At 57.2% G+C, this 25,145-nt stretch overlaps 2 protein-coding genes across 4 annotated transcripts in view; one reads left to right on the top strand and one right to left on the bottom strand.

Annotated features, from left to right (window-relative positions):
* Positions 1-3,653: 3,653 nt before the first annotated feature.
* Positions 3,654-25,048, bottom strand: CCDC102A (coiled-coil domain containing 102A). Of its 3 annotated transcripts, none has more exons than XM_082369576.1 (9): positions 24,956-25,048; positions 16,618-17,368; positions 14,182-14,408; positions 12,432-12,540; positions 9,832-9,948; positions 9,272-9,481; positions 7,568-7,738; positions 6,506-6,609; positions 3,654-4,272 (listed from the first exon to the last, which is right to left on the bottom strand). In XM_082369576.1, exons 2-9 carry the CDS (start codon positions 17,206-17,208, stop codon positions 4,143-4,145), a joined length of 1,659 nt encoding a protein of 552 aa, XP_082225702.1. In that variant the 5' UTR covers positions 17,209-17,368; positions 24,956-25,048; the 3' UTR covers positions 3,654-4,142. The 3 variants fall into 3 exon arrangements, with proteins under 3 accessions (XP_082225702.1, XP_082225704.1, XP_082225703.1); XM_082369578.1 differs by lacking the exon at positions 24,956-25,048 and adding an exon at positions 24,712-24,929; XM_082369577.1 differs by lacking the exon at positions 24,956-25,048 and adding an exon at positions 21,971-22,158.
* ADGRG5 (adhesion G protein-coupled receptor G5) overlaps positions 22,214-25,145 on the top strand; it is a 31,681-nt gene continuing 28,749 nt past the window's right edge. The window contains exon 1 of the mRNA XM_082369575.1: positions 22,214-24,291. The gene's annotated coding sequence lies outside the window, so the exon portion shown is untranslated. The remainder of the gene's footprint in view (positions 24,292-25,145) is intronic.

The following is a 25,145-nucleotide window of genomic DNA, read 5'->3' as shown; positions in this document are numbered from 1 at the left end:
GAGCCCTTGATCCACTGGGAGGCACCCACCTGGGGCCTGGGAGGCAGCTGGCATCTTGCAACCCTGCAATTAGTAGGCAGAGGAGATGGGTGGTGGTGGTGGGGGAGCGGGCTGAGAGCTGCAGCTGGTTCCTGGGTGCTGCCTCTGTCTCCAGCCCACCACCCACTGCCCCAGAGGGGTGCCCAGGGTGGCTGGTGGGCCCCCAGGCAGTCAGGGAGCTAGGGTCTTGGGAGAGGATGCAGACCATAAGGAAAGCCAGAAAAATAATACTAACAGTGAAGTTATACTATGCTTGGAGAATCCAGTTGCTACTGTCCCCATTTTATAGATAAGGAAATGAAAGCCCAGAGAGGGACAGGAGATTGCCAAAAGACACACAGCCAATCAGAAAGCAGCTGGATCTAGAAGCCAAGCTTGCCTGAAGGGCTGGGGCTTGGGGACTCACTCCTGGGCATAAATTTCCAGGCAGGGATCCCTAGGGGCTGGCTGGTAGGGGCAAAACAAACTTGGCTGGAGAGCAAGGGGAGGCCAAACCTTCAGAGGACAGACTCCAGGGGCCCCAGCCTCATGCTGCAGGGGGAGGAGGGCCGGGTGGGGCAGTGTCTGGCCCAGCAGGTCTGCAGCTTGTCCGGGCACTCCAGGCCCGTGAGAAGAGGCCCTGGCACTGCTGCCCCTAGACTGCTGTGGCTTTCAGTGCCTGGGAGACTTCTCAGCTGACCAGCAGAAAGATACCTAGGACTGGTCCTGCAGGGATTGCAGTGAAGCTGGAGTCAGGGGTGGGGGGTGCTTCTGGCTTCAGCCTTCCACCATCTCATCCAGCCAGCCAGCCAGCCATCATTCTTCCCCTCCTTTAAAGATGCTCACTAGGCCTAGGGCACTGTGCTGGCTGCTGGAAGGATTCTCTGCCCTCCAGGAGCATCTGGTGGGGTGGGAGAAGCAGACAGGTACACAACCCACTAACACTCTAAGAATGAACCAAGTAGGCTGAGCTTTGAGGGGCTGGTGGGACTCTTGACAGGGAAGGGGCACTTCTGGGTGGTAGGAAGGGAGTTCAACATGGCTGGAGCTGCAGGGTCTGTTGAGTGCGGTGGGGCTGCCGAGGGCAGGGGCTGCACCATTCGGGGCCTTGCCCTGGAAGGCTGGGGGAAGGGGGGCGTAACCAGGAGTGGGGGCTCTGGCCTCAGACTGCCTGACCTGGAGTGCCAGGGTCACCACTAACCAGCTGTGTGGCCTTGGGATAGTTACTTGCTCCCTCCGAGCCTCTGCATCCTTGGTGTCAAGTGAGATGACCACGGGAGTGCCTGCCTCACAAGACTGTAAAGCACATGGCGTGGCTCAATACATGTTACCTGTTCTCGGCAGTCACCCCTGTGGTGACAAGAAGCCTGCAGGAGTTCTGATCCCGAGAATGACACGTATACTTGGCCTGGCTATACTTCACACCGACTTTGGCCAGTGCCGCCCCTCTCAGCCACTCAATTTCCTCACCTGTTCAAAGAAAGACTGGACTAGGCCAGAGGAAGGGCACTCACACGCCTCGGGGGCCAGGCGGTAATAGAGACGAGGAGGGTGCAGGTAAGGCTGCAGGGAGCGGCGGGGACTGTGGCTCAGCGGGTGGCCGCGCCCCCTTCCGGAGAGCACCTGCCTCTCAGCCCTGCGGCTGCAGTCACGCAGGAGTGTGAGCCCAGCGTGGTCTGAGGTGCTGATTTCTCAAGAGGGGGAAACCCACATTTTTTATGAGAAAACCTCCCATTATTAACATTAGCAATGCATTAAATATAGCTTTTGAAGCATCACGGGAGCCAAAGCTGATGCTCCTTCCTGTTGGCAGATGTTGCTCTCATGACCAGTGGGACAGAAGGGCTGTGAGCAGGGAGGCAGCGAGAGTTCCAGGCCCAGAGAATCTTCCAGCCCCGTGTCTGCGGCTGTGCTTCCCTCCCAAGGCTTCTGGTCTCCCTTGTACACTGGAGGCGGAAGGCCAGACCCTCTCCTCTGTGATGCTTTCAGGAGCGGCCCCGCCCGCAGACAGGGGCTATAATCGGGCCCCTGCTCCACACTATCTCGCTGGAGGTGCCAGGGAGTCTGGGAGAGCCTGCTGTGCCGGACGCTCTGCTCTGTGTCTGGGAATGGCAGGTCTGCCTGGGGGCCCAGGGGCGGCTCTCAGGGCTGCTGTCAGTGAGCGCCTGGCTCCTGGCTCCTGGGGGTCAAAGGGCAGCACTTTCAGCCTCTTCTAGGGCCAGCTTCCTGTCGGGAGAGAAAACAGAAAGAAGCCCCCCCCACCCCGCCCCCGCCCGCCGGCAGGAAATGGTCCTCTTCCCGCAGCGCCTTTTCCCTTTTCTGCTGGCCCTGGCTTGTGAGGAAAGGCCCACGGGGGTGGGTGGCGGTGTGGATCCCGGTGGCTGGGTCTTGCCCACTCCCTCCTCTCCCCCTCAGAGCACAGGAGGGGACCTGGGCCTCTTTGCCATGACAGCAAACCCCACCTCTCCAGCATGGTTAGCAACAGGGGTCTGGCAACAGGGGACATGAAATGTTTGGTGCCCATATTTATCACCCCCTGCTGGGCTCATGGGCCTGCCTCTCCCCTCCCCTCAGCCCCCAGTGCTTGTGGCATCCACTGGGTCCCAGCACCATGGCCCCAGGGGTCCCTCAGACTGGGCCACAACAAGAGAGAAGTCCTTTAGTGCGGCTGCCACTCGGGGCAGGGAGCCCCTCTATTAACTGAATTTTTTTTTCTGTCAATTGAATTTAACTCCTCTTTGGTGCCAGGCCCCTGATCCAAGCCCAGCCTCTCTGTACTCACCTCTGAATACAGGGAACTCGCCACGGCCCGCGTGCTAGAACAGTTCTGAGAGGGCCTCCTCCTGCAGAAAGCAGGCCCTGGTACCAAGAATTCATGTAAAACTCCCATCAAGGGCAGGTGTCTCAAATGCCACCTCAACTTGTGAAGATTCAAAAATATATGCTACTGTGTTTTTAATAACCTTTTCCACCAGATTTAATATAAATTGGCTGGTCATAGAAGGTTTAGAAATTAAGTATCAAAGATAAGATTACCTGTAATTTCACTACCTAGAGCAGGGCTAGGGGAATGATAAAAGGATTTATTATTTGTTGTGTTCATACCTACCTCTGGGTAAACACCCACCAGTCAGTTGCCTGAACTTCACCCCTTACGGCAGGACCCAGCTGGCAAAGCCCCCCTCTCCAGGGCATACCTTCAAGTATTTCAATTATAACTAAACTTTACTGAGCTCCAGATGAACTCACCGAATTCTCCAGATGGCTCTATGAGACATCTAATTTATAGATGGAGAAACTGAGGCTCAGAGAGGGCAATTAACTTCCCCAAGGTTGCACAGCCAGTAAGAGGCAGAGCAGAGATTTGAATTCATCTGGTGCCAGAACTGAAGTCTCCTCCAGATTAGACATGCGCCTTCCCTTTTCCTTCCCCTCAAAGGAGCTGGATTCCAGACCATTCAGCAGTTCCAGTGTTCATTCATTCATTCTTTCTCACGTTCATTCATTTATTAAGTCATTCAAGTGACTTAATATCAATATTCCTGAGCTCAGGTTCGGTGCCAGGGGTAGGCTGATCCTGTCTGTCCCCCACACTGCGTGCCCACATCTGCCACACTCTCAGGACTCCAGCCCGAGAACCTGAACTCCATTTATTACAAAAGACTGGGTTTATCACATTGTACTATGAACAGCCACAACCCCCGCCCGACCCCTGAGGCCCAGAGAGGCAGCCTGGGTGGAGGTCCCAACAGCCCTCCTTTGACACCCGCTCCCCCTGCAAGAAGGTCCTGGGTTGGGGGGGGCACCTAGAGTGGGCCTCAGAGTGGTCCTGTGTCTATAAAACCAAATGGGTCCAAGGACCCCAGGCATATATATATATATTATATATATATATATATATATATATATATATATATAAAACATAGGCCATGGCTTCCCTTTCACAGAGTGTAGGTAAGGTGGGACCACTGATGCCCACTGTGGGAGAGAAGGAAGTCATCTGTGGCAGGGACCGTGGTCTGCTCCCAGAGTGAGCACAGGTAGCTGCATCAGTTCAAGTGGCTGGTCAGCCTGGGCACCCAGGGGCCCGGGCTGCTGGCCAGTCCTGCCCAGCCCTGGGAGCTCTAGGCCACCTGGATCTGCAGGTCCTCATCCTCGTCCAGGTCACTGGCTCCGTCCCCCGCCTCCTCGGCGCCAAAGCGAGCACTGCGGATCTTTCCAAAGAGGGGGGCATTCTGCTGCTGCCTGCGGAGCCTGTGGGGCGGGGTGACAGGCGGGTCAGGGGTGAGCCTCATCAGCTGGTGCTGACAGCAGCTAAGCCGCCCCTAGCGCTTCCCTGCTGCCAGGCACCAGACTGGGCCTTTTACAAACATTACCTCACCTCACTTCATCCTCCCAGAAGCCCCTGAAATGAGGGAGGTGCTTCTGTCACCCCCATTTTACAGACAAGGAAACTGAGGCACAAAGCAGTTGAGTAATTTGCCCGAAGTCCCACAGACAGCAGTGAGAAGTGTTCGGCTCTGAACTGGCTGGCTGGCTCTGGAGTGGGCCAGGGGCTCAGAGAGGTGAAGCAGCAGGCTCAAGGTCATGCTGCTGGGATTCAAACCCAAGCCAGGCTCCCAAGCCCACAGGGAGAGAGTTTGGGGGTGTGGGTTCTGAGTCCCCTACATCCTTAATGTCAGCGAGAAAGCGCTCCACCCTAGTTCTTCCCCACATTAAAATTCCTAAAGCCAAAATGTATGAGGCAAACTTCCCTCTAAGAAGAGGTGGTGGAGGAAATGCCCATCCCCCCTCTCCCCTGGCTCCCCTGCACCCCACCCCCAGCGGAGTAGCCGCCCAGGCTGCATCTTACTGGAAGGCATGAATTATTAACACGGCAGGGAGGGGCACAGGCGGGGGCCTCCATTACTGCACTGTGATTTAGTGAGCTGTCCCCGGCACATTAAAGCACAAAAAGTTGGGAAATAAAATAAGGCAGCGGTCCCGGGCAGCCCCGCCCTCCCTGATGGAAGCACTTGAGAGGCTGGGCAGAGTCTGCCTGCCCATTCTGGGAGTTTATGGCTCCCGGAGAATGTGGCCAAGACTGCGGGAGAGCCCTGAGGCTAGGCGGCCTTTGGAGGGGTGTGTGCTGGGTGGGGCTGGGGGTGGGGTGGGGGGGGGCAGAGCTGGCCAGACACTGAGCCTGACCTGGACTCATGCCTGGGCCCCTGAACAACACTTGACAGGCAGCATCCCAGGCAGCTGGGGAAACTGAGCCTCGGCTGGCCAGGGCACACAGCTGACAGGTCTGGCTCCACAGCTTGTACTCTTAGCCACAGAAACTCAGCACACACAGTACATGCTCTGTAAATGAGGGCTCAGGTGGCAGATGGCGGGGGGTGATCTGGCCTGACCACCCACTAGCTGTGTAGCTGTGGAAGGACTTACCCTCTCGTGCCTTAGTTTCCTCGTCTGCCAGCCCCCTAGGAAAAAAATCTTTCCCTTTCCTTCTCTCATAGGAGCATGATCCTTACAGCACAATATCTGACCCAAATACAAAAGCTCCACTACTATTTAGCATTTATTATGTGCCAGGTACTTTTATAAGCATAGATCAGCTCATTTAACTCCCACAACCAGGAGGTAATAAAAACTGTTATCAGGCCCATTTAACAGATGAGCAAACTCTGACCAAGAGAGGTCAAGTAAGTGGCCCAAAATGACACGGCTACTAAGTGCAGAGCCAGAATTCCCAACCACCCAGGCAGCCTGCTGCAGAGCCTGGGCTCTGTCTATTCCATGAAATAAGAAGATGTAGGTAAGGGCCTGCCCCAGGCACGGCACAGGAAGAATCAGTCTCAGGTGGGGGCTTCTGAAATGGGGAGGGGCTGGGACTAGATATTATCTGTCATCTCATGTCTCTGAGGGGGAGTCGAGGGAGAGAGCCATTCACAGGGTGTTGTGATGGAGAGGGAGGCAGGGGAGGGATGCAGAGTGTGCTGGGTGGGTCCCCCAGACCTTCTGGTCCTCCCTCACTGGGGCTGATGGGTCCTGTCTACAGATGAGGGGGTCGGGGCTGCCATCAAAGCCGGGGCTCCTCCGTGGTTCCCTGCCCTCCAGTCCTTCAGGATCACCCCCGCCTGCTCGTTCTTCTTATCAAAGACTCCCCAGACCCACTGGCCCTCCCTGCTGCCCCACGTTGGGCCTGACCTCTTTGGCCGCCCCTCCTATCCTCTGGACACATGACACAATTCCAAGGCTCCCAGCTGGTCTTACTTCCTGCACTCCCTTCCCTGGTTTCCTGGCCCTGGCCCTTCCTGCCTGGAGGGGACAGGATTCTGGCCCCAGGACGTCCAGATCTCTTCCTTCTCTGTCTTCCCCACTAGCCCCACTCAGGGCTCCAACCCTGACCCCTGACCCTTGGCTTCCCTCGGCTGGAAGCTCCTCTGCCCTGTTTCTGTGCCCCAGCCAGGAGTCCTCCCCCGGAGGGGCTGCACGCTGGGCCCACCTGGACTGCACGTGCTCCAGCTGCACTTGCAGGTTCTCGCTTTGCTCCGTCTGCTCGTCCAGTGACCGCTGCAGCTTACGCGCCTGGTTGTGGGCCTCGTCCAACTGGGGGGTGAGCAGGGCCAAGAGCGTGGGAGTCACCTTGGGCTGGGCCAGCCTGCCCTGCCATCTGCTTAGGACCAGCCACTCCTGCTGTTCCTCTGTGGGAATGACCTTCCCCAAGAGCAATTCCTGTCGCTCCTTTGAGGCCTAGACCAAGGCCCACCTCCTCCAGGGAAACATCCCTTTCGCTTCTCTTCTTTCCTGTTGCCCCTCCCTTCCAAATCTACCCATCCTCTAACGCCCCAAGCTACCGATCCATCCATCAACCCACCTACCCTACGAATCTGTCCATCTGACCACTCATCTATGGAAATATCCATCTGCTCATGGAGATACCCACCTACCCACTCACCGTTCATTAATCTCTTCAGACACCCATTCACCCTACCTTTGTGTCCTCCCATCCGTCTGTCCTTCTTTCCCTCTCCATTCATTCTTCCACCCACTGACCCAGTCAGCTGTCTGTCCATCTTTCCACTATCCCCTCAGTCATCCATCTTTCCATATACCCATCCATCATCCATCCATCCACCCATCTATCTACCTATCCATCCATCCATCCAACCAATCACCCATCAGACATCTGTTGTTACATCTCATCCATCTATCCTCTCTCCCTCTCCCATCCATCTGTCCACCTATTCCCTCATCCATCTGTTCATCCATCCATGGAGTTATCCTTCTGTCCTTCTATTTAACCAACTCCATATCCACCCACTCATCCATCCATTAATCTATTCAACCACTTATCCACCTTGTCTGTCCATTTTTCTTCCCATCCTCCTACTCACACACCATCTGTCACCCACCCACCTGCTCTATCCTGCCTGGGTCCCTCTTGAGAGTCAGGCTTGTGCCAGGGGACCCAGCATGGACCGACATGGGAGGGCCCTGCAGCCCCACTCCCACCTCCCCCAGCTGAGGTCTGCAGGCTGTGCTTTGGGCCCCAGCAGGCGCTCACCTCGTCCTCAGCCTGGGCCAGCTCCTTCTTGAGCTCCTCCACCCGCAGCCGCAGCTTCTTCACCTCTGCCTCGTGCTGTTCCACCCGCCGGTTGGCGTGTGCCAGCTCCGCCACCTTCTCCTGGAATTGCTTCTTCAGCTTGCTGTGCACATGCTTCAGGTCTGCCAGCTCCTGCAGGGGAGCAGAGATTGGGGGAGGGCTTGTGCGAGGGAGTTCCATGAGGTCAGGCAGTTCTAGGGGTGCCGGTGTCTCTCTTGCCCGGAATCTCTCCACCTGCTGTCTAAAATACCAGTACGAGAGCTGGCTGAGCAGCTGGAGGCTAGAGGTGCCATCTAGTGAGGTGAGAAGGCACGCGGGGCAATGAGGGAAGAGGTGGGTGGAACTGGTGGCTCCATTCTGGACATGTAACTCTGGGGCGCCTGCTGGAGAAGACATGGAGGTGTCCAGCAGCCTACTTGAGCTGAGTCATGTTTTCTGGGGAGGGGTGAAGTCGGGACTCTTTGGTGTGTAAATGGCATTAAAGCCCTGGGTCTGGAGATGAGCTAAGCTGGGGAGTGGGTGTCGGAAGAAAAGAGATCAGAAGCCAGAGTGGCTGGGAAGAGGATGAGCAGCCAGGAGAGGAGCTGCCCACCCCTGAGCTCTGTGATTTCTCTGAGCCTCAGTTTTCACATTCATGAAATGGGGACAGGCACTACCTAAAGGTCTCTTGAATCCATCCTCTTTGTTCCATCTCCACCAACCTCAGCCTGGTCCTGGCCTCCATCATCTCCCGCTGCCCCAGGAAACGGCAACAGACTCCCCACCGGCTTGCCTTCCTATCCGCCTTCCACACAGCAGCCAGTGAGCGCTCAGAACCGCAACCTGCTTGCACCTACCTCTTACTCTTCAAAGGTGGCCCTGAGCTCCTGTCTCACCTACCGCGTCTTTCTTGCCCACTGCCCTCCAGCCACACCGGCCTCCCTGCTCCTCCAAAGCTCCATGTCCCTGTCACCACGGGACGTTCATTCACAGTATTTCCGAATTCTCTCCCGGAATCAGTTCACTACCAGTCAACACCTGCTTTCCCTTGAGACCTGGGCTCAAACTTCACTGCCTCAGGGAAGTCTCCCCATGACCAGGGCTTAAGCCAGGTCCCCTGGTATTCCCTCTTCCCTCTTCCCGCCCAGCCACGGAGCTGTGTGACCAGCGTGAGTGTGTGAGGGAGGGAAAAACACCTGCATCCCCCTGAGCCACCAGCTCCATGAGGGGGGGCCACGTCCCTCCTGTCTGTTCACTGCTGTTTCCCCAGCACCTAGAACAAGGCGTACACACTGTGCTCAGTAAACATTTGTTGGGTTAATAAAAGGGCTGTTGAGAGGATTAAGTGATATCATGGACAAAAAGCACCGGCACAGGGCCTGGCCCACAGTGGTGCCCCATAAATGCAGCTACTATGATATCACTGAGCCTGGCCCACAGTGGTGCCCCATAAATGCAGCTACCATGATATCACTGAGCCTGGCCCACAGTGGTGCCCCATAAATGCAGCTACTATGATATCACTGAGCCTGGCCCACAGTGGGCGCCCGGCAGGAGCCGCGGCTGGGGCGATTACCACCTCTGTCCGTAGTTGTTACTTCAACGGTCCCTGGCCCCCTGCGGGTTGGAGCTGGACACCCAGGAGGCGCTCTGCCCCAGCCCTGGCCGCGCCACCCACTGCCCCACCTTGTTCTTCTCGAAGAGCGCGGCCTGGCTGGCCCGCAGGTCGCAGTCCAGCGTGCTGGCTGTCTGCCGCCGTCGCCGGGCCAGCGCCTCCTCCAGGTCCCCGACCTGTGCCCGCAGCTTCTTGTTCTCACGCTCTAGGCCCAGCTTCTCTGTCTCCAGCCGCTCACGGCGACCCCACTCGGCTGCGTTCTCCGCCTGCAGCCGCTCCATCTGCAACAGGGCAGGACAGGGGGAGGGGTCCACAGGGAGGGGGCACGGAAGGCCAGAGCTGGAGGCTCCCCCTCCACACCTCCTCCTGCAGCCGTTTTTTTGGCTCCAGGAAGCAGGTCCAGCTGCAGCGGCTATAATTAACACGGGCTTATTTCACGGTGTGCAGGATGTGAGGGCACTTCTAGTCTCTGTGTGGGAGAGAGGCCCACCCCCTGCAGATTGGAGCACCCTCGGGGTGTGGCTGGCTCCCCCTTAGTGTACAGGCCTGGTTCCTGCCCTCTTCTATGTGAATGACTGATGGTGGCAGGGCCCCTGGTCCCCCGAGCCCCAGGCGCTCCCAGTGGCCTCACCTCGCCCCTCAGCTCCGCCATCTTCCTGTCCATGCTGGAGCGTGCACCCAGCTCGTCCTCCAGGTCTTCGGACATGCGGCCCAGCTCGTCCTGGTGGGCCTCCTTCAGGATGCTGAGCTGCATGATACAGCACAGCCTGGTTAGGTGAGGACCACCAGCCCTGGGGGTGGGCACTGGTGCAGAAGGGCTCAGCAAGGAGCCTGGGGTGGTGCCCAAATGGGCCACCGGGTATCTAGAACAGACCCCGAATTTGACCACTTCTGCCTCTTCCAACATCTCTCACCTCCTACCTCATTACCATCTAGCCTCCCAGTGTCCACTCTTGCCCCCCCACCTCCCCAGTCAACCCACTTTCCACAACAATAGCCTAGGCGGAGCTTTTAAAAAATATAAACCCAGCGGAATTCCCTAGCGGTCCAGTGGTTAGGACTCGGGCGCTTCCACTGCAGGGGGCTCCGATTCAATCCCCACTTGGGGAACTAAGATCCTGCAAGCTATGCGGTGTGGCCAAAAAATAAATAAAAACAAAAAAGATAAACCCAATCATATCTCCATTCCCAGGTTCCTTAAGATAAAAACTGACGGATTTCCCTGGTGGCGCAGTGGTTAAGAATCTGCCTGCCAATGCAGGGGGCATGGGTTCGAGCCCTGGTCTGGGAAGATCTCACATGCTGCAACTACTGAACCCACGTGCCACAACTACTGAGCCTGCGCTCTAGAGCCCGCCAGCCACAACTACTGAGCCCGCGTGCCACAACTACTGAAGCCCGTGCGCCTAGAGACCGTGCTCTGCAACAAGAGAAACCACCGCAATGAGAAGCCCGCGGACTGCAACAAAGAGTAGCCCCCGCTCGCCGCAACTAGAGAGAGCCCGCGTGCAGCAACGAAGACCCAATGCAGCCAAAATAAATAAATAAATAATAAAATTAAAAAAAAAAAAAAAAGATAAAAACTGACCCCTCCCTATGGTCCCCTAAAGCCCTGCACGACTGGACCCCTACCTGTCTCCCCTCGACCGCATCTCCCACCTCTCTCCCTTGAGCTCTCTGTGCTCTGGGCACCTCGGCCTCCTCCCTAGTCCTCAAATACACAAGTTCCTGTCCACTGCAGGCTTCACATGTGTGGTTCCCTCTGCCTGGTGCCCCCGTTCCGAGGTATCTTGAAGGGCTGACTTTTCTCATTCTCAGGTCTTGGCCTAAATGCTCCCTCCTCAGGGAGGCCTCTCCTGTCCTCCCTGCCTAGAAGGGGTACTTCTCCACCCCCCTGTCCCCCCAAGAATGTGAGCGCGGGAGGACAGACAGCATGTCTGTCTGCCCGCCTCCGTATCCCTGTATGGCCTGGGCCCAGGGCAGTGAACACTGGCTGAACGCACCCAGTGGATCTGAATCCGGGTCTGCCTGTGGGTGTGGGGTTGGTCACATGAGAATCGCCTGGGGTGCTTTTAAAATAGTGCAGATTCACTGTTGTACAGCAGGGAAAACTGCCAGATGAATGCTCTTTGCAATGGCATGGATGAGCCTTAAATATGGAATGTTGAGGGAAGAAAGCCTGATACAAATGAGAATCTTTATAATTATGTATCTGTAAATCTGCACAGTTGTGTCTTACTCACTTTTCTTCAAAAGATTACACAATTTGAAAAGATTAAAATGACAGATTCTTGGACCCAACCCCCAAAGATGCTGACTCAGGAGGATGAGGGTGACGTCTGGGAAGCTCTATTTTAGGAGATTCCTTAAAGAGATTCTACTTAAAGACCGGTTTTCCAGGACAGTTTCAGGCTCTGAGGTCTGTGAACCTCCCGCCTTCTGGAAAAGCAGGGATCCAGCCCAGCTTTCCGTGGGTGGCTGCGCCCCCTGGTGGCCATCAGGGCCTGCACAGGAAGCAGTAAGCGAAGCCCAGCCTGACCCCTGCCTGTCCTGAGTCCCCCGACTGCAGTGGTGGAATCCCCTCTCTGCCAGCTGGGGCCTCAATTTCCTCATTTGTAAGATGGGGACATCAGGACCCAGATTTCTTGACTGCTGTGAGGCTCCAGCGAGATTTCGCACCATGTGCCCAGTGAACGTCCAGACTCCTCCCCTTCATCTTGGTCTACAAGGCCTATGGGATTTAGCTCCCCTTGCAATCTCATCTCTCACTTACTATCCTCCAGCCACACTGGCCTCTATTTCCTGAACACACTAGGCTTGTTCTGGCCTCAGGACCTTTGCATTTGCTGTACCTTCTGCCAGGAACTCTGCCCCTATCTCTTCTCAAGGGTGGCTTCTTCTAATCCCTTTAGGTCTTGCCTCAAATGTCACCCTCTTAGAGAGGCCTTTCTATGACCCACCACCTCATTTCTCTTGATTGTGTTTTGACTCCTTCACAGCTTCTGAATTTATCTACCTGCTTACTGTTGGTCTCCCTCACCACGGCCCCCGCTAAGGTGAGCTCCTGAAGGTAAGGACATTGCCTGCCCCAGTACTCAGAACACCGCATGGCACATGGCTGGTGCTTGACAGTGAATGAATGAATTCCCTTCTTTCTTCCATTCCCTCTGCTGAAATTCGACAGTGCAGCACTGCTTCCTCCAGGAAGCCCCCGTGGTCTCCAGGACTCACTTGCTTGAGCATCTCCTGCTTGGTCTTGCTCAGCTCCTCATACTTGATCTTCCACTGGCTGAGCTCCCCCTCCAGCTTCTCAATGTTCCTGCTCAGTGCCATTTTATCCCTGGGTAGGGGAGAGGGAGGGATAAATAGGGGTGAGTCCACTGGGGCCCTCTGCTGAGTCCTCCTATGTAGTCTGCACCTGTCAATCCCACATCCAAAGTGCTTGCCTCTGCATTCAAGGCCCTGGCACCCCACTCTGCGGCAGGCACCCTGGTTTTGCATTTCTTCTGGAGCTCCACCCTCTGCACAGCTACAGGTGCCCAGCTCCCAGTGTGGAGTGACCAGGTCTCCAGGGCACTGGGCCCTGGGCTCATCTGCCAAATGAGACCCCCATTTCTTCCTATCTGTTTTATGTAGGCTTGGTTTGAACACACAGCTTTGCAGTTAGAAAAGCTGGAAAACACTGTCCAGTGACTCTCTGAAGGACGGGTCCCCTCTTGTCATCATCACTGGGTGGCAGTCCCATGTGTTCTCGTGACCCCCACCCTGCACTCTGTCCTGAACGTGAAGGAGGCACTGTGGGTAACAAGCATGGTGTCTGGCCCCAGCACACAGTGCTTTACGACCAACCCCACACCGTGCTGGTCTCCTATTCTGAAGTCTAGTATTTCTTTACATTTCAGTTTGTACAATAGGTTGATTTTTGTTTGTTTTGCTTAAACAGAAATGTATTGTCTCATAGTTCTGGAGGCTCCAAGTCTAAGACCAAGGTGTTGGCAGGGTTGGTTCCACGTGAGCGGTGTGAGAGGAAATCTGTTCTATGCCTCTCCCCTGGCTTCTGGTGGTTTGCTGGCAATTTCTGGTGTTCCTTGGCTTACAGAAGCATCACCCTGATCTCTGCCTCTATCTTCACAGGGGCATTATGTTGATTTTTAAAAGACTTCTGTGTGTAGTTAAGTTAAACTATCTTTGTATTTAATTTCTGGACAGAAAAGAGGGTGTTACAAAATATTCATCATAATCAGGCTTGTGCCCCGATCAAGGTAACTGGCGACCTCCACGTCCTAAATCCACTGCTCAGTGCTCAGTCCTCTTCCTACTTGACTAGCTGATCACCCTCTCCTCTGTGACACAGTTTCTCCTGCTTTCTCTGCCCCCCACTGGCTCCCTTCTCCTGTCTCCTTTGCTGCTTCCCTCTTCTTCTAAACTTGGTCAGCTTCAGGGCCCCATCCTCTGGCCACCTCCCTATCCACTCTCACCCCAGCTCACGGCTTTCAGTATCATCTATTTGCCGATGACTCTTGCATTTTTACCTCCAGCCCAGACCTGTCTCACAAACTCCAGATTCATTCATGTCCCCAACTGCTTCCGTGCCATCTCAAACTCAACACGTCCAAAGCCAAATTCCCAGCTGCAACCCCCCAATCTCCCTATCCCTTCTTCCCTGCTTTTATTTTTGCCCACGGCACTCTCCCCCCATGAAGGCAGGGATTTCTGGTCTTACTGATGGCTGTATCCTCACTGCCGAGCAGAGCCTGACCCCGATGCCCAACACGTATTATTTGAATTAATAACAATAAAAAAAACCCTCACACTGTGTCCTTGGGCAGAGCACCACTGTTCTAAAGCCCCAAGACTGAAACAGTACCATTCCGCTTCAGTGAATCCCACCTTCTGAGACACGGATTTCATTCTGTGATTCTGAGGACGCCCTGGCGTGGCCTGGCCCGGCCCCCGCCCCTGCCTGCCTCCCGGGACTTACTCTCGCTCCTTGAGCAGCACCTTCTGGGACTCATCCAGCCGTAGCCGCAGGGCAGTCAACTTGGAGGCGTCCTCCTCGATGGTGGCGGTGTCCTCCCAGGGCAGTCGGCTGCGCTCCTGGCGGCCCGAGCTGCCCCGTGAGGCCCCGGCCCCTAGGCTGCGTGCCTCCCAGCAGCCCTCGGGCTCCTCTGGTCTGCTCTTCAGCAGGCCCTCCACCAGCTCCAGCTCCTGTGGGGTCCAAGGTGGAGGCTGGGTCAGTGGTCGCTGAATCCTCACCCTCTTGGCCTTCATCGTGGCCTCTCCTAGGCCCAGGGTCTGGCATCAGCTTGGTGGGTAACCTTGGGCAAGTCACACAGTCCTTCTGGACCCCAGTTTTCTCTCTGCTGCCTGCTTCTCCACCCCTGGAGAGGGAGGGACACACCCTCCCCCTGCACTGCCTGGAAGTGCACACAGAGTCAGCCACTAAGGTTCCCTGAATCCTGGAGGAGTCCCCAGAATAGGTGGTAAGCTCCCTGTCAGTGGAACTATGCAAACATTTGGTGGGACACTGGTGTGAATGAATGTAGAAGCAGGGATTCCTACAACGAATAAGGACTAGATTCCCTCAAAAGGAATTCCCACTCGAAGATCCCGTTTTTCAGGTGCAAACACCTGAAACATAATAAGTGGGTGTGCTGAGGAAGGGGGGTGGCCTCTGAGAGCAGAACCAGCTCCCAGATAGGAAGCAGTGAGGGATTATTAACTCAACTCTGAGGCCTCTTCCTCCCTGCCAGGCTCCCCTTCCCCTCTGCCCTTGTCTGCCCCCTGGCCTGCCTCTGACTACAGACCCAAGATGCCCATGGCCTCTGTTACAGCCTGGCTTTTCCCACAGCCTTTCCAGATGAGTCTGGGCCAGCCCCTTCCCTGACTGGCCCTTGGTTTTCCTATCCAGACTGGGACAGTGGCCCTGAGGCCTCCCTGAGTGAGATTCTACTCCTCTTGTATCTCAGACTGTCTGGGTGGGGGCCTCTCATGCCACCTGGTCCAAAGCTCCAATTCACAAATGAGGAAACAGGGAGGGAAGAAGGGACTTGCTGTGGGTCACAGAGGACACGGCTGGGTTGGAGAGCAAACTCAGACTGCAACTCCAGAGCTCCCACCGCTGGTACCTGCCACCCCCTCGACTGTGACTGATAACCAGAAGAAGGAGAGAACAGGAATAGTGCCGTGAGGCTGGTTGGTATACAGGGGCTCTCATTCCCTGTCCCGAAGAAAAGCAATGAACCCCAATTGCAAACACCATGCAGGCCTGGGGAGGAGGGGCTTCAGCCACCAGGAGGCAGCAGTGCCCACTCTAGCCCACAGGCAGGAGAGGAGAGGGGCAGCCAAGAATCTTAGCTAGAGGAGCTGGCCTGCCTGGGGACGGAGCTGGGAGCAACCTGAGGCTGGACTCTGTCCCTAGATGGCCTTCTGGTGACAGGCCTGCTGGTTCAGGGGAGGCTGCCCTCCACACACACCATTAATATTCCAGATGTACTGACTATTATCACCATGGGCTCTGGAGTTCACCTGGGGTCAACTCCCAGTGACTCTAGTCACCAGCTGGGAGCCATTGGTACTTAACCTCTCAACGCCTCAGTGTTCTCGTTTGTAAAGGAAATACTTCCTGGGGTTGCTCTGAGAATTAACCAGACAATGCACACGCAGAGCCTAGCGCCCTGTGGAGGTGCCCATCGAACCATGGATGCCATTTCCCAGACTCACCAGGCACTCTCAGCCTCTAGGTTTTTGCACAGAATTTCCATCACCTGGAATGCATTCCTGCACTTTTCACAGCCAATTCCTCCGCATTCTCCTAGTCTCAGCTTAAACGGAATGCTTTCCTGCACTTTTCACAGCCAATTCCTCCGCATTCTCCTAGTCTCAGCTTCAATGGAATGCTTCCAGAAGAGCTTCTGTGCAGCCCCCTCCTCAAAGCCTGGATCTGGGACCTCCTCTGTGCTCCCATTGCCCTGATAACCCCCCACCCCTCAGCTTTGACTGACACCTCTTATAAATGTTTCTCCCTTCCCCTAAATTCAAATTGAACGAATGAATGGATTCAGCTCTGCTACTAATGGATGTCTTCCAGGTAAGTGCTTAGAACCTGCTCTTGCTCAAAGAGGATGATTTCTTGGTTCTGTTGGCTACTCAGGTGTGGGAGTGGAGGGACCGCCAGAACCGGGGACTCTCTGCTCTGGGGGCGGTCTCTGGAAGGGAGGTAACCTGGGGTCCTGCAGTGCAGAGCCCGACCCCCCGAAGGAGTGAAACCTCCCTGCAGGCCCGGCCCTTACCACCCCTCTTTCTGAGACAGGCGGCCACCTCTTCTGCCCGAGTCAATCAGCCCCTCCCACTTCTAAACTCCAGCGCGAAGGCCCCGCCCAGCAGCCCCCCCCCCCCCCCCCCCCGCGCCGCGCACCTGGCTGCCCTGGGGTCTCTCCGACCCGACGTCGCGCACTGGCTCCTGCTCCCTCTCTGGCTCGGTCTCGGGACCGTCAGGCGTCCTGTCCGTGACCCCCCGGGCGCCCCGCAGCCGCGCCAGCTCGCGGCCCCGCGCCTCGCACTCGCCCTGCGCCTCCTGGCGCTCGCGCCGCGCGCCCGCCAGCTCCTTGGTGAGCGCGTCGAGACGCTGGCGCAGCTGGCGCACCTCCTCGCGCGCGCGGTTGCGCTCCGCGCGCACCTTGCTCCACTTCTCGCGCCAGTTGGCCGTGCAGTCCGACCACCAGCGCATGGTCTTCTCCATCTGCGCCGCCCGCGCGCGAGCCTCCTCCAGCTCCCGCAGCCGCAGCTCCTCACGGCTCTCCCAGTCCCCGTCGGCCAGCAGCGCGGGCGCCGGCGGCAGCGGCAGAGCGGGAGGTGGCCCGGGCGAGGGCGTGCCGCTCGGCGGCGTGGGCGGCAGCGAGTCGGCCGGCCCCATGCGCTCGGGCGACGGGCTGCCCAAGATGGTCAGGAGGCTACCTTTGGACAGCTGCGGGGACTCGGCCAGCCGGGGGCTCGGCCCGTGGCTCATGGTGTGGCCGCGGGGGCGGGCAGGCTCGCGGGCCCTGGGCTGGAACTCCCAGACTCAGAGGCGTCGCGGGGCGCGCACGGCGGACGCGATACCACTGTGCATGATGGCCACTGCTACCCGCTGCTCTCCCGGCCACGGGGCGGGGGACGCCTCCTCCAACCTGTGGGAGAACACAACCATTATTAGGAGGTGACTACCATCCGTCCATATTCTTAAGCTCAGCCATGGGAAGGGAGTAACCGGCAGAGGGAACAGCATGGGCAAAGGTGGGAGGAGTGAAAATGGTCACCTCCAGAAGCCCCAGTGAGGCTGGAATGGTGAGCAAGGGCCTGCAACCGCTTCCTCACTGGCCTCCAGACTCCCCCCTTGAGTCCCTTCACCCTGCAGCAGCCGCAGCTGACCTGAAACCTTGATCTGCTGTCCCTCATCTTCAGGTCCCATCTCATACAGTGAATGGCTTATACTATTCTCTCTCCACCCGGAATGCTGCATGCTTCCATGCTGGCCCTGCCGCCAGGAGTCCCCTCCCAGCCTCTTCCTGCACTGGGCTAACGCTTCTCATCCTTAAAACTTATCTGAGATATCACCTTCTTCAAGAAGTTTTCCCGGACCCCCTCAGGCCAGGTGGTCAGCCCCAGCCCGTGTCTCCACTAGCCAATCTCACTGTACCACTTATCTGTGTCCCTGTGTGCTCCCCATCCTGACCCCAGGCTGTGAGTTTGCTGAGGGCAGGGGCTGGCTCCTGGTCTTTGTCCCAGCACGTGATGACAATGACAGTGACATTTATGGAGGGCCAGGCACCATGGCTATGTGAACTATCCTCTCAACAGACTTGGGGGAAATTATAGACATTTACTGAAGAGGAAAGGGAGGCTCAGCAAAGTTAAGCCCTGGAGTTAATCCAGATACAGCATCCAGAAGTCCAAACGCAAACACTGGTGCAGGTTTGGTGAATACCTGCACGCACTGGTGGTACGACAGAAATAAGCCGGTGTCTAGATGGTGGCGGTGCGGTGTGGTGAGGTGCCCCCCATGCCTGCCGCTGAGCTCTGCTGTTCATGGGCCACGTCCCCTTTAAAATAAGTGAGACACGTGCCCTTCTCTATCCCCAACCTGCCACACTCTCCCTCCATGTGGCTTTGTGCTGACCACCAGGAGCAGCCCCTCAGGGCATCTCGTACTTCCTTCCCCATTCAGCTGGGCCTGTCCCACAGATCCTCACCCCGGCCCCTAAGGCCCTGCCCTGATTGCCATCTCTTCCTTTTTTCAGGGACCCATCAGGGCACTGCTGGTGGGGCTCTCAGCAACCCGGAACAGTGTCCCAACACTGTCTGGCCAACGCTCTGTGTCCCCTCTTCACCCTCCTCCGGCCTCTAAGCCCCTCACTCTTGGCAGGTGATCTAATGTCAGAGTTCACAGTGAAAAGAGAAGCTGTAAGGCTGGCACTCCCTCCCTGTCGTGCCCCAAGCCCCACGGCCCCCTCCTCTCTGCCCCTAAGAGGACAGAGGGGCTCTCCCTCCTTGGGTCAAAGGTCCCCCCACATCCAGCTTCTCCCACCCCTGCCAATGATCCCTCTCCAGGGGGCCTCTCCACCTGCTGAAGTCTCTCCTGGCACTTTCACCTCACTTCTCTGTCTCCTCCCTTTCAAGGCCCATCCAGAGTGGTCCACACTTGCTGTCTCCGCCCTGTCCACCTCCCTCTCTCTCTCTTATCAGGCCTTGCCAGGCTGGCTTCCAGCTCCCCTGCCCCACCCACTGGGCACAGCTCAGCCCTCACAGGTGTGCCCTCTCTAGCTCTGGGCACCTTCCATCCCTCCTTTCTTGCATTGCTCTCTCCCAGGATGTTCTCCGGGTTTTCCTCCTCTTCTCCAGCTGTTCCCCATCAGCTTCCCTGGAGTGCGGGTGCCATCCAGTCCTCGCCCCCTTCTCCTCTCTGGCTGCCCCTGCCTGATCCATCTCACCATGTCCTCAATAACCCCGAATCTCTCTCTCCACACCGGGCTGCCCTCCAGAACCGCCCACACCACCAGCATGTCCCTCAGACAACTCAGACTCAGCTTAGTCGGATGGGATTCACTGTCTCCACTCTCCCCACTACTGGATCCTCCTTCTGATGTCCCCTCTGGGAGAAGAGCATTTCCTTACTCCTTCATGCTGTGGGGAACATCCTGGAATCTGCTTTATCCCCGCCTCCAAGTCAGATCAGTCTGTCTGATCTGTCTACACATCACGTGGATCTATCCACCTTCTTCCTCCTCAGCCACTAACCTGTCAAGGCCACCACCATCATCTCCCACCTGGGAGACTGCAGCCACCGCCCTCCCTGCCCCTTCCCCCTGCCCCCTTTTGTCTTCTTCAAATCCATTCTCAAGAGCGGCAGCTAGAGTGAGTTTTTAAAAACACAAACCTGGGACTTCTCTGGTGGTGCAGTGGTTAAGAATCTGCTGCCAATGCGGGGGACACGGGTTCGAGCCCTGGTCCGGGAAGATCCCACACGCCGCGGACCAACTAAGCCCGTGCGCCACGACTACTGAGCCTCTGCTCTAGAGCCCGTGAGTCACAACTACTGAGCCCACATGCCGCAACTACTGCAGCTGGCGTGCCTAGAGCCCATGCTCCGCAACAAGAGAAGCCACCGCAATGAGAAGCCCATGCAGCAACGAAGACCCAACGTATCCAAAAATAAATAAATAAATTTATTAAAAAAAATAAAAACACAAACCTGATCATGCCAGTGGCCGCAACCTTTCTCATTACCAATAGCTGTGACCTCTCTCAAGAGTCAGTTCCAAGCTCACTCCCTCTAGGGCTCCAACACCAAAAATTCTTCAGTCTCCAAAGGAGCTACAGCCTACCGATTGCCCCACCTGTTCACTGTCCCCACCGCCCACCCTGTCCCTTCTCTCCTTGCTACGTGCCATGGTCGCAACCTCGTCCTCGCAAACGCCCTGAGCGCCCCAGCTGTCTCACCTGTTCTTGTCTCTCCAGGCGACGCCAACCCTGGTCGCCTCCACCGCTCTGCCTGCTCCTGCCTTCACCCGTATAACCAGGCATCGCAGGTTTTACACCACTGTGTGGACCAGTGTCAGTTTCAATCCATGACCATCAGTGTCATAGTTCCTCAGTGATCCTCCTCCATTTCTCTAGTGCATTTGCTGTTTGTTTACTGTCTGCCTTCACCAGGCGCCAGCTCTAGGCCCAGCTCTGTCACCAACCTCATGTAAACCACTGCCCCATACTGGGCCTCAGTTTCTCCGCCTGTAGAACTGGGGTGAGGGGTGAGGGAGGCCAGCGCTTCTAGATCAAGGAGTCTTTCAGATTCACCTGGACACTTGCTTAAAATGCAGTTCCTGGGCCTCACCCCCCAAGAGAATCATGTTCAGTAGGTGTGGGGCTGGGAATTTGCATTTTAATCATCCAAGTTTGGGACATATGAGTAACTGGTGATGCCTTGTCACCACCCATAGTTCCAGACACACAAACATGCATGTCTCAACCCCAGTAACACCTGCACAAAGTTATGCACACAGACACAGCCATACAGACCTAGGTTTCAGGTCCCTGTACACCCCTGACTCCCCAAGGGATCCCTGGAAGGCTGAGTGCCCACTGTGACTCAGTCTCTCCAACTGTGCAATGAGGTGGCTGGCCTAGATTCCATGTGCATTCACAGACATGTGCACACCCAGACACACATCTGTAGACACACAAGCAATCCCATACATGTAAATATAGATACAGAGACACGGGCAGACACACACACACTCAGAGATGGCCCCATATGCACACACAACTATATGTATGCACAGACACGCTCACTTGTAGATACAGCGTTACAGACACACCTGAAGACATATACGTGCCCACAATGATGGACACACAGAGACATGCAAAGATACATACTCATCCCTAAGACAAGCATATACACACGAACACATACACGGACACTCACACTCCTCCTCGCCCCATTTTCCTGGCCCAGCTCCACATGGAGAAGCTCTTGGAAAAGAAAAACAATGTGAGAGCCTACGGGGGAGGGGAAGGAGGCAGGAAATACAGTGCCAGCCCGGCAGGCAGGCCCCGCCAGCCCCACCAGAGCTGTGCTGGGAACGGGGGAGGGGGAGTGGTGAGGAGGGGGTGCTCAGGGCCGGGCCCCTGTCTGCTGGGCCCGTCCTGCAGCCCCTAAACTGAGAGGGTGGCGGGGGGGGCTACTGCCACATCCTCTCTGACACTCTGGGAGCTGCCAGGCCTGGCATGGGGCTTGGCAGGGAGGGGTGGCCCACTCCTTCCAGGAATCCCAAGCCTGTCGCGCAGGGGCAGGGCAGGCGCCACCCCGGCCCCTAATGGTTTCCAGGCGCCCACACTAAAGGCAGGGGTGGGCTCCAGACTCAGCTCCTGTTCCCCTCCTGGGGGCTGGCGGTAGGGAGCAGTGGGGACAGAGGGGCTCTGAACAGCCCCCCCGCCTTTCCTCCTGCAGGCCCAGGGTCCCCTGAAGGGTGTGTGTGCGCACACATGTAAAGGCATGGGGGTGGGAGCCCAAGGTCGGTTTTCTGGAGAAGCCCACCCCCAGTACACCAGGAGCCCTGCACACACACTTAAGGGCAGCTAGACTCTGCCCAGCAACGCCTCCCCTCACCCCTACCCCCACCCCACTCACATAACACAGCCTTGGGGACACGGACGGACGGACGGACGGACACACACACACACACACACACACACACACACACATACACCCAAGCCCTGGTAACGTACACACTCACCGAGAGTCGATGCCACACGGAGGTTCAGCTTGCAGTTGTAGAGACAGGCTCCAGCTGCCCTACCCTGCCTGCCCTTCCCCACCAGGCTCAGCACCTTCTTCCCCAGGGGTGTGCAGATATGTGTGGGGTGGCCTCCTGATTCCTGCAGGGTGTCACCACCTCCCAAGGATTAGGTGGAGGAGGGACCAGCCTCCACAGGCCCAGAGAGCCTTTCCCACCCACCCTCCCCTCTCTTGCCTCCCACCAGCCAGACGGGTCTATTCCTGCTTGAATCCTCAGGGTTTCTGCTCAGGCTGTTCCCCCACTTGGGATGTCCCCCTCAGCCTCTGAAACCCCACCCACGCTTCAAGCTCAGTTCCACCACCTCCAGAAAACGCCTTGGCCTCCCCAGCCCCGCTCTCTGCCGGGGAGCAGAGCCCCATAACCTTCCGCAGCCAGACCTGGCCAGCTGCCCTCTCTCTTCTTGCAGTCCAGGCTTCCCCCAACCCAGGTAGGACACTTGTGCCACCCAGAGCCACTAGGACAGGCCCTGCATACAACATATGCTCCAAGTTGGCTGGTGGGGTGGAGAGCAGAAGGCTGAACCATGGCTTCACATCCCCTGAGCTGGGCAGCGGGGCCACGTGGGACTCAGGGCTCCTGAACCCCATCCCTGCAGCCATCCTCACTGCTCCAGGCAGCGGCTGGCCACTCATAGGACAGAAACAATAATGTTTTGATCCGATATTTGCCTCAGGCTAGGCCCTCTTCAGCCCTGTCTACACAGAGTGACCAGTGGTTCCTGCTGCTCATGGACCTGTTTGGAATGTTTGTTTCTCCTTTCTTTCTCCAGCTGCAAACTCCTACGCATCCTTTAAGACCTACTTTGGGATACCTCTCCTCTGGGTAGCCTTCCCTGACCTTGTACACAGAGTATGTTAGTGCTCCCAAAGCACTGGCACCTCCCTGTTCTTCAGCAATTGCCACACTGTGAAGTCCACAAGGGCATCTTGGTCTTGCTGGCTGTCAGCACAGGGCCCAGATGCTGCATAAATGCTTCCCAGGTTGATGGATGGAAAAGGAACAGTTAAGGGTTGCCTATAACCTGGGAGGGTTGAGCCATCCTAAGGATCAGGAGTCACTCTGTGGCCAGGCTCTGAGACAGGTAGGTGTCAGAATCTGTCTGAGGCCAACGTCACAGTGAGAAGTCATCTCATGGCCAGGTCAAGGATCAGGCATCTTACCTGAGGAAGCCTGACTCACAGGGGGACAACTTTGTGTTTTGTCCTTAGCATGTTTAGATGACTCATATCTAGTCAGAAGAGTAAGCAATGCTGAGGCCTAGATGGGGCCCAGTTTAGGGGATTGGGGCCGGTGCGCCTGGTGGCCCTACTCTTCCCTCCAGCTCAGAAACCCTCTATGTTCTCCCAGAACCTTTCAGGTGGGGCTCTGGGGCTGGTCTGTGGCCACAGGCCTGGCTGTGGGCAGGGAGCAGAGCCCGGCAGGAAACCACAAAGGACGGCCTGATTGGATAAGTGCAGGGTCCAAGGCTGGTCAGCCCACAAAGTGTGGGCGCCTGTCCCTCTGACCTGCTGCCCACGCTCCAGTCACTGGACCTCCAGGAGAGGACTGAGAAGGAGGGAGGAAGGTAAGCTGAGCCTGCAGGTTGAACCGGAGCCCGAGGGGATAGCCACCCCTGGCCTGTTCCCAGGTACCCCCATCTCATATCCAGGAGCCACAGATATCCTAAATCACCGATCAGAACTCCCTTCTTTATAAATGGGCCAACTGAGACCCAGAGGTACAGCTACTGGTCCACATCCACATAGAGGACCAGCAGCAAAGTAGGGCTGGGGGTGGGGCGCTAGTATGCTGGAACGGGATGCCTCCTCTCCTGGGTCGTGATCACCTGAGGGGCAAGATGCCCCTGGGACCACCTACACAATGGGGTCCTCAGTCATCAGGCCAAGTGGCCAAGCATAGCTGGGAGAGGATGGGAGCCTTTCATGGGGGCAGACCCCTGCCCCGGGCCTCTGAGCAACTCCTTGAACTATTCACTCTTGTACAGCAGACTTCCCACGAGTCTCATCTCTGCCTCTGTTATGCTGTGTGCTATCTGCAAGTCCGTGCCCTCTCTGAGGCTGTTTCCTTACTTGTAGGATGGGGAGAGGCACTAACAAGATACCTAAAAGCTTTGTCCAACAAGTGGGAAAAATCTGCGCCAATACGAACTAATCCAAGCTCCACAACAGCCCTACATAACCGACACTTAAGACGGAAAAACTGAAGCTCCGGATGGGGAACGGGCTTGCTGGACACCAGTCGTTCGTACAATCAGAACGGTGAGGCAACCGAGGCCCACTCCCTTCTCCTCGCACTGAGCCGTCGTTCCACCTGCCCCAACTCCTTCCAGAAATTCCCCTTCTGCCCTCCCACGACCACGAGAGACGCCTTAGACCTCACTTCCTTGCCCCCTCCCCAGCCTCCCAGCTCACGGTAGCGGCGGGCTGAGGGAGGAGGGTCTCCTGGCCCCTCGAGACGCGGTCCCGCCCACCCCACCACGCGGTCCCTCATTGGCAGCCGCCGCAGGCCTAGGGCAGCGGCGTCGCGCTCCGATTGGCCCGCGCTGCCTGTCCATCCCACACTCGCCATGGTGACCACGTTGGGTCCCCCGGGAGAGTTCCAAATTCCGCCCCCGCCCACTGGCGCCCCCCTCCCGTCCGGTCCCGGCCCGCTGCATTCCGAGGGCGGCCCTGCCTTACCCCCAACTCCCGCAGCCCCTTCACTCCCGAGGCCCGGGCCCCAGGAGGTGGGGGAACCCGGGGAGGGGGCTAGGAAGTTCTGCTCCGAGTCTGGGGGTTGCTGCGGACGCGAGAGCCCCAGTGCTCTCCTCTCCTCCAACACGCCCCCAAGTTAACCCCTTCCCTCCCGCGGAAGGTTCGCGGCCTGGAGGGAGTTCCCGGGAAGCTGTGGCTTTCGGTCTCCTGCATTGGCGGCCCCGCTCACCTCGGCCGGGGACCCGCGGGCTCCGGACGTCCGACCCGCCGCGGATGGGCGGAGCGGGCACGGGGCTTGCTGCGGTCGCCGCCGGGAGGGCCGAGGGAGGGCCGCGGAGTCTCCTCCTCCCTCCCGGGGGGAGGGGAGGGAGAGGAGTCGGCGGGGCGGGGGCGGTGGGGCCCCGGCGGGTTGCGGACTG

The sequence above is a fragment of the Balaenoptera borealis genome, assembly GCF_965194805.1.
Source record: "Balaenoptera borealis genome assembly, chromosome: 19".
Lineage (NCBI taxonomy): Eukaryota > Metazoa > Chordata > Mammalia > Artiodactyla > Balaenopteridae > Balaenoptera > Balaenoptera borealis.
The sequence above is the reverse complement of the archived record's forward strand: the minus strand, read 5'-3'. Positions and strand labels throughout refer to the sequence as shown.